A 15,452-nucleotide genomic window follows, 5' to 3' on the forward strand; every position below is an offset into this window, starting at 1 on the left:
CTCTAATCTTCCTTCTACTTAATGTACATAAAAAGTACTTACAGCTATAAAACTTAAGATTTTTGCTACCTGTCCAACATGTGGTTTTGGGCCCCAAAAATTGGACATTTTCAAAATCTTACGATTTGGCGGCCATTTTTTTTAATGAAGGACACTCAGTAACAGTCCATTTTTTTTTATAAGTACTATAGTTAAAAGGTAAAACAAAGGCCTGTTGCTCTTCATTATTTATTTTGGGCCCAAAGTTTGTTTTGTAAACTTAACTTCAGTAAACATTACAAAATTTGGTTATGTAACAAAATGAATTTTGAGTACACTAAGATGAAGTTCCATCTTTACTATTTCCAAAAATCCCATTTTGACCCTCTGTATGATGTAAAATAAAAATGCTACAGCTCATGGAAAAAGTGATGAAAATGGCTGTTTTTACCTGTTAAGGTAGAAAAGTCTATTACTCAAGAAAAAATTTTTTTTAAATATAAAAAAAATATTAGCTATGACAGAGAATGTTGCCAATAATGAAAATGTATGTTGTATTTTTATACTATCAAAATTGTTTGAAACATTTTTATACTTGAGCAGTTGTTTCTATAATATTCTTATGTGATCTGCCTAAAGAATATTAGTATCTGGTAAAGTTAGTTCCTTTTAGACCTAAAGTAACAGAAATATATTGCTTCAGTTTTCAATCTAAAATAATTTTAATTTATTCCATAACTCCCATAGAAAACTTTAGCAAATTCTTATTGGTTTGGTATCTATCTATTGTTTTTCTGTATTGATGTGACAGGTAATTTTAAAAGTAAGTTTCCAGTACCGTGAATAACTGTATGATTTGTAATCCAGTGAAGGTTGCAATTATGAGGGAAGTATAACTATAAGGAAATTTCAATCTCCGACATGCTGCCCTTAAGTTTTGTAAATTGAACTCTTTTCACAGTAATTAATATTTGGTGTTTTAAGTCCTTGATCCCAAGTTTAATATTTTCTTTTATGACATTAGCACAAGACTCTTCAGGTTACAGTTTAGTGTTTATGAAAAAATTTGTAAAGTATAATACTTATTTTTATGAACCTAGATAACTATTGTAAAAAATATTGAAAAAAAAAATCTGTTGTGTAAATTAACACTACTTTTTAAGTTTTCAAATCCCTCCTATTTATTAAAAAACTAAAGGTATTTTTATCTTTTAGTTCTATATTATTTATCTATAAAAAGTTGATGCTCTCAAATTTTCCATTTTCACATAAAATAGCCTAAAAGTATAATTCAATTTTTTCTTAATGCATTCCGTGAAATATAGGCATTTCTAACTCAGAAAAAAAGTAAAACAGTTAGAGAATATTCGTCTTGTTTTGAAGTAGAGCAAGTGCTGCATCTACTTGCAGCATAGTTTTTTATTTTTTTCTGCAATACATTATGGAAGGGATTGCATAGTGAATTAAACATTTTTGTGTACTTAAATTATTTTGTCGTTTGAACTGTAATGAAACACTTCATTACAAAGTGTTTAACATCTGCTTATATTTAATTGCATTTACATTTGGTAGAAATAAATTTTTTTTAAAAATAGCAGTTTACTGGAATCTGCCACACTGTATTCAGATATACATGCAGCTGTTTTAATGTTCAATGAACTACGTGCAATATTATACCAACATTTAGAATCTAAATTGTGAATAATATATATAAAATTTGATTTTAGTAATAACTACCCTCTTCAAAACTATTTAAAATTCTATTTGGAATTTAATAAGTATGTAAAATTTAAGTGCAGCAGGGAAGGCTCAGTTTTATCACATAGGCACCACATATAATTTGGGTTTTTGTACAACCTCTGGGTACAAAACAACCTACGGATACCCAAGATTGAGTTGACATTCCACTAAACCTCAGTGTAGAAGTAGCTGCCACAAATGGAACCAGAGCGAAATGACTGGCAACTCCTATTGTAGTTCCCATTCAAGAATTATTAATGTAGGAAAAAGAAAGCTGTAGGGAGAAGAGGAGGAAGATCAACAGAGGGATTTTACATGATATGCTTTATTTTAAAAAAAGAAAAGAAAATATATTGGGTTTATCACAAAGTTCTACTAGGACTTTCATAACATATTCTACTTGTGAAAATAATGGAAAAAGTTCATATAAACATATATCTTGAAACGCTTAGTTTGTGAGTTACAGCTAGTGAAAGATTTTGCTCTGATTTCAGCTCTCCTGGTGAAAAAAGTCATACTGAAATTTTTAGGATGTTAATTAAGGGGTATAATTAGTGATTTCTTATGGCTTTTCACCAGAAAAACTGAATAAAATAGGTCCCAGAATCATATCTGCAGTAGTTATTGAGAAATCTGGGATGGAAACCAAAAAATTATGGTATAATTTTAAACATAAAAATCCCAGTTTATAAACATAAAAAAATAGGGTTTTTATCCCACTTTATTGGTTCTCACCCTAGATTTCTGAAAGACTACTAAAGATACGATTCTGGGATCTAATTTACTTGATTTGAATATTATTGAGAACTACATTCTGCATTTTTTTTTGACAACAGATAGTTCAATTATAATTTTCACTACCTTCAGTATTATAATTTTTTTGTAAGTTGTCACATCAACTGAATGTTAAGTGTTGATTGATTGATCCAGACATCATGTTGTGGTTATACTGTTTTGTTTCCATTTATTTTATTGAAACACTTTATTTTTTATATTAACTTTATTTTATTTACAAACATTTATTATAAATCAATGTATTTGAATAAATATTGCAGAAAAAGATATTTTAAAAACAAGATTTTAGTTTTATTGCAAAAAGAATTTTGTAAGGGCAGTAATATTTTTACTTTAACTAGCTGCATTGCTGCTGCATAGCATACCTATAAAGAGAGAGTACAGTAATCAGTTAAAAGTTTGGTGGATATTAGGGTTTTTGTAAATATCGATATTTCAAGACTCCCTTAGTCGTAAAAATATCAAAAAAATTTATAGTAATTTCTGGAAGATGTTTACATATTTTTGGCTGTACTTTGACTAATATCTCTGGATTTGCTTAACGTAAATTCTTTGAAGATTGTTTAGAAAATGTTAATGGTATGGGATGGCATTAAATTTTGGAGATAAAATTAAAAAAAGGGGAGGAATCGTTTTCACTATTTTGAATTTTTTGTTGTTTTTTTTTTTTTATAGTGGTTATAGAAAATTGAGCTTTAGTATGATGAAAGTACTTAAGTAATTTAAATTTCCAGTTTTAAGTCGATCATATGATGGATTACAGGGATATTCAACATTATTTCTAAACAATTTTTGCCTCATATTTCAAAAACACATTGACCAAATTTGGCACAAATATTTGGCTACATGATCCCAGCTTTGGCCTTTACCCTGATTTTTTACCACATGATGTACCCATTTTTATTTTATTATAATTATTTTAGACTGATTAATATCATTGCACCAATCGGGCCAACTTTGACTAAGTAAATAATTACTCAAATAAATAAACTTTAAGCACCAAAAAAATAAGGTGACTGAATGGGACCCATAATTAAAATATACATTTTTAAATTTTAATTTTCAAGATTGAAAAAGCCAACTGGTTTTAAATCTTATCCAATGGTAAAAAATCTTCTCTGTATTAATTTAGATGACATAGAACATTTTTTAACAGTTAAACCATAGAAGGTAAAAGAAATGCATGGGCCTGATATCCTGGGGCTTTTTAAAGTATTTTTAAAAGATTGTCATGCATTTCTTATTTAATAAATGTTGACATTCTATACATCGTTTTAAAGAAAATAAAATTTAGTTTACTGTCTTCTTTTTTTTACTCGTTCATGGTTTAGGCTTGATTAGTATGGGCCGGCACCCATTGATGTCTCAGTCTGCTTACATCTCTTCTTCCATCTGGCTTATAATACCATGAACATAGTGGCAACGTATGTTGAGACATTCATAAAAAAGAGGAGGAATAGTTATCACCATTTTGAATTTTTGATTTTTGTATAGTGTTTGTAGAAAATTGAGTTTTAGTATGACAAAAGTAAAATAAATTTCCAACATACGATCCATTTAAAACCATTAACAAATATGATTCTTCCTTGTACAACCCTTCACACTTTACAGGAACCTCATCTCCGCTGCTTGTATATGGGAATCATCCGATTTGCTTTTGGCCCACACTTCACTGTCATACATAAGTAAAGGAATGGCCATTGTTTTATAAAATCTAATTTGGGTATCCTTCCTGGCTTGACTTTCAGAGTGACATATCGATCCACAAATTGTTAATTATTATAATAAGTATAAATATAAAATAAATATTAAATATTGTAAAACATATCTACTTTAGTAAAAAATTACAAAGTCCGAAAAGTGAAGAAATATTTCCAGAAAAAAATAATGTAATAATTTATATTGTTCTAAACATTACTGGATTTTGAGTTTAAAAAAATTAAATTTATGATATTTTATTTACAAGATAATGCATAAAATACAGTTTATTTTGATATATATTATGATATACTTATTGAACTTGCCAAAAATTTCAGAAAGTTTTGAAAGTGAATAAAACTTTACACAAAAAATAAGGCTACACTTTACAAGTCCAATCATAACTTTATTTTTGATAGTTTGAAATATTTACATTATTTACACAAGTCACATTATTTGAATATTTTTACAGGTCAGTATTTATTTCATAGTAATACACTTATAAAAAATGTTATACTTCAGTTGCATCTAACTATAATTCTCTTTGACAACTATTGACTCTGTTAGTAAGTCGTGAATTAATTTCACTGTTTTCGGATTGTAAATGTCATTATTGTTAAATATAACAATTACTAACTTACTAATGCAATAAAAAAACTGCTAATCTAGTTTCACTCACAACAAAAATAACAGTAATTCAATAACACAGGGAGAAAACAGTGACAGACAAAACCACGTGCAGAACATAATTAATCTCTTACCCCAAGAAGAGATTCCTGACATGCATTTGTTCTATTTAATGTTTTCAAAAATATTCAATAGATATCAGTGTAAAACAAATGTATTCTTCAGAAATAACTAAGGAATGATTCCAGGAGCAGTCATAATGAGCAAATTTGGATTGATAATTTTTAATGGGATTAAATATGATAGCCTGTGCTAACCATAGGCTCATACACAAGTAAAGAAACTCTAGTTCGTGCTGTACACAGGCTGAGGGTTCAAAGTGATAAAAAAAACCTGTCTCCTGGGACCTGACTTAAAAAATGTTCACAATTTTTTTATAATTTTTGATTTTTTATTTATTTTTCTAGCTGTGGCTGATTGTTTGTCTGAATGTTATGAATTAACTTCAGGAAAGGGAGTCAAATGGGATCTAAATTGTTTTACTGATCATTTTGGCTTTTTTTTTCAAATAATACGCTAATAAATATTTCATAATTAACCCACAGTGTTGGTCTATTGGTGAACTCGTCATCACAAATCAGCTGATTTTGAACTCATGAGTTCTAAGGTTCATCATCCTAGTAAAGGCAGTTACTTTTATATGGATTTGAATCCTCTGTCATGGATAGCAGTGTACTTTGGTGGCTGGGTCTCAATTAACCATCCATCTCAGGGGTGGTCGACCTGAGACTGTGCAAGACTACACTTTGTTTACATTCATATATATCATCCTCATTCATCCTCTGAAGTAATACCTTGCAGTGGTTTGGAAGACTAAACAGGAAAAAAGAAAAAGAAATATTTCATAATTAGGTTATTAATATTTAAAAATTCTATAGCATATTTGAAATAGAAGTTTATCAAGGGCAAAGTCAAGAAAGTTGTATAATCGTTAGCCAGCCTTTTTTTTGTATTGTTATTTTCTACACACCTTTCTAAACAAAATGATAACTAAGAGGCTCGGTTGATAAATTTTGCACATATATTCGTAGCATGGAAATGAAAAGAGATATTGGAATGAAATAAAAAATGAATAAAACTACAATATCTTAGCTACAAAATTCAGTATTTATTTTTCAGTTAGTCCCCATTTACACTGATGCGCTTTCTCCAATGTATGACAAGTTTTTTCATTCCATCATTGAAAATTTCTGGAAGTCTTTCTCTGATCCAAGTGGCCACAGCTTCCTTCACCTCATCGTTGGTGGTGTAATGATTACTTTTGAGATCCCTCTTGAGATGAGGGAAGAAGTGGAAGTCGCACAGAGCCCCATCAGAGAGTTTGTGCTATATCCATCATGCACAAATTTTACGATAACCTAACTGCTCGATAATATGGCCTACTCATTCTTTAGATATGTCTATTTGAGAATAGCGATGCATTGCTGAGTGATTCGCCGGTCACATTGAAGCAAATCGACCACCTCCTTTTGATGTTTCTTGTCAATCACAGAAACTGATCGTCTGCTGCGAGGTGTGTCCTCAATTGTTGCTTTACCAGCTTCACATTCACAAAATTTCAGCACCCACCTATTCACAGTACATTTGTCAACAATTTCACTACCATAAACCACTTCTAAATGAGGAAAAATATTTGTAGGATTCACATTTTCTGTTATTAAAAATTTGATCAGTGCACACTGTTTTAACTGTGTTGACATATTGGCCGTACTAGATTCCATTTTAACTGCTTCTGAAAACAAACCGGTAAATGAATTTCAGTGCATTATCACAGGCTTGTAGAGGTGGATTTTAGCTATCATGTGCTGTAACAGCCAACTCGATAGTTCCTTTTGTCTCCATGTAGCATGCTGGTGTGCCAAATTTATCACCAAGTCTCATAATATGATGCAGCTATTTTAAAATGTAAGTAATGCATACAAAGTGAATTTAAAAAGTCTGCCACAACAGAAAAAATGATTACCAGTTCTAGGGTTAAGACTGATGTGCTCACATAGAGAGTATCATATAGTACCTTTGATACCAGAATAGATGAAAAATTTTTGGCTACAACTAAAACAAAAAATGTCCAACCTGAAATACAAATTGAAATACAAATATTTCAGTATTTCTACAGAAAATTAAGACAACTTTCTGAGGACTTCCATGAAAATTAAAATCACTTTACACCAGTGACTGTTAGTGCTGCTTTTAGAACCAGTAATCCTCTATAGTACCAGTCCAGCAGTTGAGAATAAAGAGGGGTGAGGTTACAATGAACCTGTAGAAAGTGTCAGAAGTCTGGTAGTTGATAAATTTTACAAAGAACATCATCTGTAGTGATGCTTACTGTATTTCCATCTGGTGTTGATAGTCACGTAGAATGTTTACTTCTAACTAGACTACATTTGTTGTGTAAATTGAATGTTATGCATGCTATATCTAATTTATGAAATTATGATATCCTACTTTGGTAGTGGTAACAAAAGCCTCGCTCAATACACTGCTTATACATTTTAGTGTAAATTTACACAACAGAAATTATTTTATTTTTTTTAGCAAGATAATGGACTCTTTTGACCCACCAATCATTCTCTTTTTTGTATAAATATAACATTTGTTGGGGTTTCTGAGTTTTTTTTACAATTAGCTGGCATTTAAGATAAAAATGATATAAAACTTATGTGTAACAAATAAATATTTACATAATTATAACCGAAAAGAAGAAAAGTGATATAAATAAATGAAAAGAAAATTTTAGATGGTCAGTTTTTGAAAAATTCTTAATAAAGACTTCATCTGATGAAATTCATTTGTTTGCCTCACCCAAAAGATCCTATCTTACCCTTTGATTTTTTGTTTTGAATTTATAAAAAAAAAATAAGTAAAAATAAGCTAATAAATTGAGTATTTAAATAAAAAATTTTTTTAATTACTTAATTTACTTTCTATTAGGTATGTATATTTTGGTACTAAACAAGACAATGATACTACTGTATATAGTTGTAAGTAAAAAATATTAAAATTACATTAATTTTTTTTTTAAAGAAATTATTAACTTAAATATACAAAACCCTGTAAAAAGTTTTTATAAAAAATATATATATATATATTATTATTATTATTATTATTATTAAAACCTGCACGTGTATATAAATGCAAAGTGATGATATATTGCACCTAAGTGAGACCAGAAACCTATTGACTTATGATAAAAGGCATAAATCAAAAAAATTAGGACGGATGCCTTGACAAGTTATTAAGATAAAGATATTAATAACTAAACTTTATCATTAGAGATTATGACAATTTGTAAATTTGTCACTATTGTTCCAGATATATATATGATATTTAACGATATATATATATATATATATTTATATATATTAGATGGGGCTTATAGTTTGACTATTTCATGGTACAAAGAAAAAATATATGTTTAAATGTAAAATTATAATTAACTTTTGATATTATTAGGACATCACAGAATTACTCCACCATTGTATAGCTTAGTGAAGGAATTTAGGCAGTAAAAGGTAATCTTGTAAGAGCCGATTTTGCATACTAAAACTTAATAATTTATCTGATGTTTGAAGTAAAAGTTATGATTTGTTTGTATAACGAAATATGTTTTGGCTAAGAATAAAAAAGAATATAATGCAAATAATTACAAGAAAAATTAGCCTTTTAAAAAAATAAAAATGTTTTATTTAGCTGGCCGATTTTGAAAGAAATGCTTAGAAGACTCAGGACATTCATGCTTAGGCCTGAAATCTCATAATCAGAGTAAAGTATAGGTATTGTTTCTCCAAGAAATGCTCTTTAAGGTAAAATAATAAAAAATAATTTCATCAAAAATTAAAAATAAAGAATAGAATTTAAATAAGCTAATAAATTGAATAAATATTTTATGATAAAGGCATATTATATTATATTTTTATTTTCTTTATGATGTTAATCATTATGAAAATCCTACAGATTCATGCAGGAAATCTGCTTCTTTACTGTCAGCTGTACAGAAGCTACCAACAAATCAGTATTGTTTCAATGTGCAATAATATAAGAAAAAAATGTATATATTAAAATTATATAATATCATGTAACAGTCTATTTTAAATTTTAGCATGAATGTCCTGTAAACATTTCTGTAATTAAACCATTTAAGTAAAAAATGTAAGCCGTACATGTACAGTTGAAAAGCAACAAATACAATTATGATAATTATGAAAAATAGTCTTAGTGTTTTTTTTTGTTTTTTTAACTTTTGTTAAAAAAGGCTTCCAAAATGACCACTGATAATGCTGGTAAGCAAGCAAATTTAATAATATAATTACAAAAACATTAAAAAAAATCGAGTTATGAAGTTATCCAATTCTAAAATATCATTTTTAAGGTTAAATATAATGATGTTAATTAAATGAATAGTTATACTTTTTTAAATTAGAAGCATATAACCATTGCTAATTTTATAATAAAATATAATCTTCATATTTGTGTGCAAGTTATGACGTGTATAAAAGCTAAAATGTTCAAAACTTTTGTATTCAATGTCAGTCAAAACATCTAAAGAGTTACAGTTGTAATTTTTTATTAAAAATTGTCCAAACAAAATAATGGTTTCAAATATTTGAAAATGAAATATATCAAAACAATTTTTTTATTAATATACATAGTTTTATTTTTTGGGCATCGTGTATAATATTTTGCCGTTTTAGAACAGTAAATTTTTGAAAGAACTTTTATTGACATGTATTTCACAATTTGTTATTGCACAGCTTATAATTCACCATTTCAGAAAGTAATTTTTTAAAAGAACTTTTATTGACATATCAGATTGCACAGCTTATATACAGGAATCAGCATTACATGATAAGGCTGATATGGAAGGGTTAACTTTAAATCTCTGAATATGATAATGTTCCTTAAAGTTGTATTACTTTAAAATTAATATTTTTGTATTATAATTTGTTTTTGAACTTTAAATCATTTTTTTCTGTTTGTTTTTAATTGAACAACTAATACTCTGATAATTTCATTTAATTCTCATCATTAATAATATGCAGTTAGTAATTTCTTTCAAAAATCGTTTAGTTAATTCTTGAATTGTTACTGTCTTTCTGTTAAAATGTTTATTCTTCATGTAAGGTATAAGTTATTATTTTCTGACCATTTTTAAATTTAGCTTTCTTAGTCTTAGTTGCTATCTTTTTACAATTCCTATCTAATATAATGGGTTTTATGATTGGGTAATGTTGATGTGATTTTGTAATTAATTCAGTATTGTGACTCTTTTCTTCACTTTGCTCTATCGTCTGAATGTATTGTTAGTAGTGTATGTTTGGTTTTTGTCATGATTTTCACAATTAATTTAATGTAATTCTTTATGAATTTTTATTATGTATTTACATTAACCCAGTAAGAATATTCTAGAAAAACATCGTTAAAAACTAAACTAATAAGCTACGGCATCAACAAAAGTAGTTGACTGCAGTAAGATGTTGAGGCTTATTTAAATTGAAGGATTGTAAAGCAAAAAGAAGTAGTTAATGAGTCATGCAAATCACTGCTCATCATTTTGTGATAAAAATGTATTTTAAATGTAACAATTAATAAAATAAATGTTTGCTCTTACCGGTTTAGTAAGTCAGAGGAAGTGTTCAAAATTTCATCATTCTGCAGTTGTTGTTTTTGTCAATGTTTGATGAGTTATAGATTTTTCCTATAAATTTTTTTTTCTGCTTTATAAGATGAGCTGAGTTTGCAGTAGACTGCTTGAGGTGGTTCATACCATTTTAATTTGATAAACATGATGACCATACAACTGTTAGAATTTAATCCATTGAGAAATTTGATTCAGGTTATTTCTAACTTAAAAATCATAATGAGGATTAGCGTTATATTGTTGTTAAACATGGGTTGTTTTATAGCTTGGGAAGAATATCATATAATATCTCAAGTTATGATTCGCTGTTACACTTCTACTGAAGAAATAGTATCATCTTTTTTTTTAGTGTTGAACATGATTTTCGGGTAAATATTAAATTCTTTCTCTATAATTACTAGAAGGTAGAATTTTACTGGAATTGAACTGAACAATTAATAATTATATCATCTTATTACTACTGACTACAAAACCAAATTTTCCTACCTGTTATAGAATGTTACAGAATTTAAATCTCCAGATAAAATTGACTTTTACTCATTTCATCATTTTTATTTCAAATATTTTCTCATTTTCATCAAATATTTTATTTTATAATATTGAAATAGAATGTTTTTATTTTAATATAAAATATTATAATTTTTTTTTCTTTTATAGTTATAAACATACATATCCATAAACAAACTCGCATAATTGTACTGTGAAGTGATGAAAATGCTGAGAGCAGTTTTTTTGAGTAGGATTTTTTATAAAATTTTGGACTTTAAAAAAAGCCCTACTTGAAATTGACAAAGCATAAGAAATGTAATTCTTGTACACTTTTCTGTTAAATTAAGCGGTCGACTTTATTGAGAAAATTGTTAAATATGTTTTTACTGATCTTGTTCTTTTTCTAACATTATGGCTAACTTTTCCATTTGGTGATTGCTCAAAAGTTTGTGCATTTATCAGTTAAGACTGAATTTTAAGATTATCTAAGTCAGGTTGTTATATGATCTTTTTCTTAGTTTAAAAAAAAAATTTAATATTTTTAAAGATGTTTTCAAGAATGTATAAAATAATTGAATGAGTATGGAGCATAGCCATGGTATGATCTGGACCCATTCAAGATTATTTCATTATATTAGGTCAAATTTCTACTGTAATTGTTAGAATAAATGAATTATAATTGTCAAGACATAAATTGAGTTTATTACATGAAAAATAACTTTTTATTACTGCTAAGCTTTTTATCATTGAATTGTTTCTAGTAATTAAAACATAAGCAATCAGTAGTAATTAAAACGTCACATTATTTTAGTTATTCAAACAAACAAAATTAAAATTATCACGGTTTTTTATTTATTATATCACAGTTTCCACTATTACAGTATACTTTATGAAACGACACTTGACAAAATTCTTGAAATGAAAAGCACATTATTAATCAAAATATCTAAAGTTTTAATCTTAAAAGTTATGCTCTTTACATCAACATCTGGCTGCACTATATTCATATTTAAGAAAATAATACATTTTTAAGAGTTCTTGATTTTGATTTTATTTTTTTTATTTATAATTTTACATTTAACCCTAAAACTGGTGGTCATTTATTTCTTAAATGGCAGGTTGCTTTTCTGTTGCTTGTTTTAAATTTTTTTTACTTTAACTTTTTAAAAACTTGATGAAATTACATACATGTGTTATTTTGGAAGGGCTGTAAAATTTCCAAAACTGAAAAATATTGCTCCACACAACAAGTTTTAACTTTTCCTCAATGTGTTGATGTATAGTTGTAAAATGTTGCAAAAATGAAAATGTATAAAAGCAGAATTTTTTATGTTGCATTTTTATGTACTTGGGGTTTAGAATAAATGAAAATAAACAATTACATATTAACTCTAATTTGAGGAAAGAGACTCAACAATCTGCTGAATTTTAGCTCCTATGATGATTCATGTAAATATAACATTGAAAATTGTCAACTCATGAAAGAAAGAACAGAATGTAACTTCTCAATCGAAGTGGGAATTTATTATTAAAATATTTGTTATTGTAAGCGACTATTTAGCTGTCTTTTTTTTTTTAGATTGCCAAATAAGAGACAAAATTAGTTTTCTGAAAACCATGTGCCAGTTATTTGTAAGGTTAAAAAGTTACTACTTGAGTTTTCAAAATTAGTCACAAACATATGTTTATATGAATATAAAAATCTAATATTTATTATACTGGCCCAAATTTTTTTTTATATCCTACCCTACTAAAGGGCATTTGTGAGTATGTGTGTGTCCCTGTCCCTTGGCTTACCACTGGAATGTACCTATCACTACCGGAAAAGCCCAATACATTAGTATCAATTTCTAGAGTTAAATTTCTAATTTAACTTTGTTATATCAATTTTCATCTTTCAAAAAAAAAAAAAAAATTTTACATAAAATGTAAAAAATTTTTACATAAAATGTAAAAAAATTTTACATCTTATGTAAAAAATTTTTACATAAGAAGTAATCAATTTTGGGTACCTAATAATCCCATCCCGAGACGCCGCCCATCAGGACTACCCACCCAGAGGGCGTGCCTGTGGTACGCCTCTGCAGCTAGTTATCTTATAAAGAAGCCTTTAATATTAGTTACATACAGAAATAAGAAGGTGTAAATGACCTAAAAATGTTATTATTTTTTTTTACATTTTTTTTTTGTAAATGAACAAAAACAAAGAACACATACAGGCGGCACTACACACAACAAATCAACCTTTGTAAGCCTATTAAAAAGAGGACACATGTAAATACTAACTTTAATTAGAATATCCAGATTTTATAACTAGCACATGAAAGTGAAAATCCCAGTAAGCTTAAACATATCAAATTTTTAGACTGAATTTGATAACAACATATTAAACAAATCAAACTGTTCAATAATTTTTCAGCTACTTTTAATGGGATTTCCTAAGTATTTTGAGATGGGTACCATTAGTAACAAGGCCACCAGTAATTCCACTGAAGAAGTTGTACATAATTTTCTTTTAAAAGATTGTTCAGAAAATATTTTCACTTAAGAAAATATTTCTTGTGAGTCATTTTTTAATATTTTTAAAACCATTAAAAATTTACATACAATAGCTTCTATGGTGAATTAGTTCATCAAGCAAAAAAAAAATTGTATATTATTGTTAAATTAATTACATTCTAATAAGTAGGACAGTTTTTAAGTTATGCTTTAAAATTGAAACACTTTATACATATACACACACACACAGATATTAATAAACAGTTCAGTCAGCCAACTTTTGAATTTAAATTTTCATAACTAATCCACTTGACTTGTCTAACTCCATAATTTTACTTTCATTCTCAAGTGAAATGGAAGGAAAAGATCTTTTCCTTTGTAAAGGCTCAGGGCAGTAAACAAGAAGTAAACACCCACCCTGTCCATAGTTATTCTTGTATTTGGAGATCTTTCCTGGGATCAGAACTGAACTTTACCAGTAAACAATTTTTGGAGCTTATTAACTAGGTGTACAGTGAAACAAATTGCTATTCCTCAGTCACTAAAGCTCTACCAGGGATCAGCATCAGGATACCCTAAGGGAAACCTAAGAGTTTAATTGTTTTCCAACCGGAAGGTTAAATACTTTCATATAACTAAGGGATGTGATTTTTTTTATATTAGTTCATTTAAAATTTTTGATTACAATATAGTAATCTATTAACCTGTAAATAAATTACACTTAAATGTGTAATAATAATTAATAGATTTAAAGTAGAACGTAAGTTTAAAATATTCCATGTAAAATAACATAAAACTGGCTGTGTGTTGTTCTCCAATAGATTATCATTAGGTTATGGGATAGTTCTGTTTCATTGCACATATTCAGAGCTTAATAACATATTTGTGCTTTATCAGTTGAAATAGTTGTAAAACTTTTATTTTTGACCATGATGGATTTTCTTATTTTGTTTTATTCTTAATATATATTAACAATAATCTTATTAATTAAATTAGTTTATCTAGATTATTGTCTTTGGTGTTTTAATCTAGTAACCCATGTCAATATGTTTTTTTTTATTTGCATACAGCAGTTTTTTTTAAATATAGCATACAGAATCAGATTTTTTTAATATAGCTTACTGATTCAAAAATGTATCAGTTGAGTTACAGAAATCATTATAAATTTTATCAGTTATATAAACAGTGAATTTACTTTATTTTTTAAATTTGTAAATTACTTTATATAATAATAATTTTCAGGTCGTTTGGAAATTGAACTGGGTATAGACCCAAAAACCTTAGTAAATAATGATGATGATACTGCTGCGACTGAAGGTCGATCGGTTAGAGCTTCACGAAGGATTGCTCAGATTAAAATCAGAGAACAAGCTGAACGAAGACAAATTGAGGATGCTCTCAGGGATGATGGAAAGAAAAAAAAAGACAAAAGCAAAGATAAAAAATCTTCAAATTTTTCTTCTCCCGTATGTTTAACTAATTATTCAGTTATATTATTTTATATATGTTATTGTAAATTTTGTCTTACTGTAAGTTATTTGACACTTAAGTGTATTGTTAGTCAGTGTTTTTGTTCGTATTTTAACATTAAGTAATTTAGTTTTCTAATTCTTTTTAATGTATGATTAATATCAATTTATAAAGAATTATTTTACATTTAACTCTTAGACCTTGAATTTTTCCATGTTCTGTTTTCCTATTTACATTTAAAATTATTTTTCATAACCCACAATTTATTGTTAAGATATTTGTATTGTTGTAACTTCTAACCTTATCATTTTCTTCTTGATGAAAATCTCATTTTTAGCAGTATATATTTTATGGTATTGAATATATTGCCCATAATATTGAGGCAACTATCCTCAATGGTATCCCTGAATACCATTCTGACCCCTCTAGGAGAAGACGTCCACCTTGTTTTGAT

At 27.6% G+C, this 15,452-nt stretch overlaps 1 protein-coding gene across 3 annotated transcripts in view; it reads left to right on the plus strand.

Moving 5' to 3' along the window:
• LOC142328468 (uncharacterized) overlaps positions 1-15,452 on the plus strand; it is a 167,516-nt gene that overhangs the window by 53,519 nt on the left and 98,545 nt on the right. For all 3 annotated transcript variants that reach the window (XM_075372274.1, XM_075372291.1, XM_075372282.1), the window contains exon 6: positions 14,771-14,994. In XM_075372274.1, coding sequence (XP_075228389.1) covers positions 14,771-14,994 — 224 coding nt within the window. The remainder of the gene's footprint in view (positions 1-14,770; positions 14,995-15,452) is intronic.

Source organism: Lycorma delicatula, chromosome 1 (genome assembly GCF_047948215.1).
Source record: "Lycorma delicatula isolate Av1 chromosome 1, ASM4794821v1, whole genome shotgun sequence".
NCBI classification, from domain to species: Eukaryota; Metazoa; Arthropoda; class Insecta; order Hemiptera; family Fulgoridae; genus Lycorma; species Lycorma delicatula.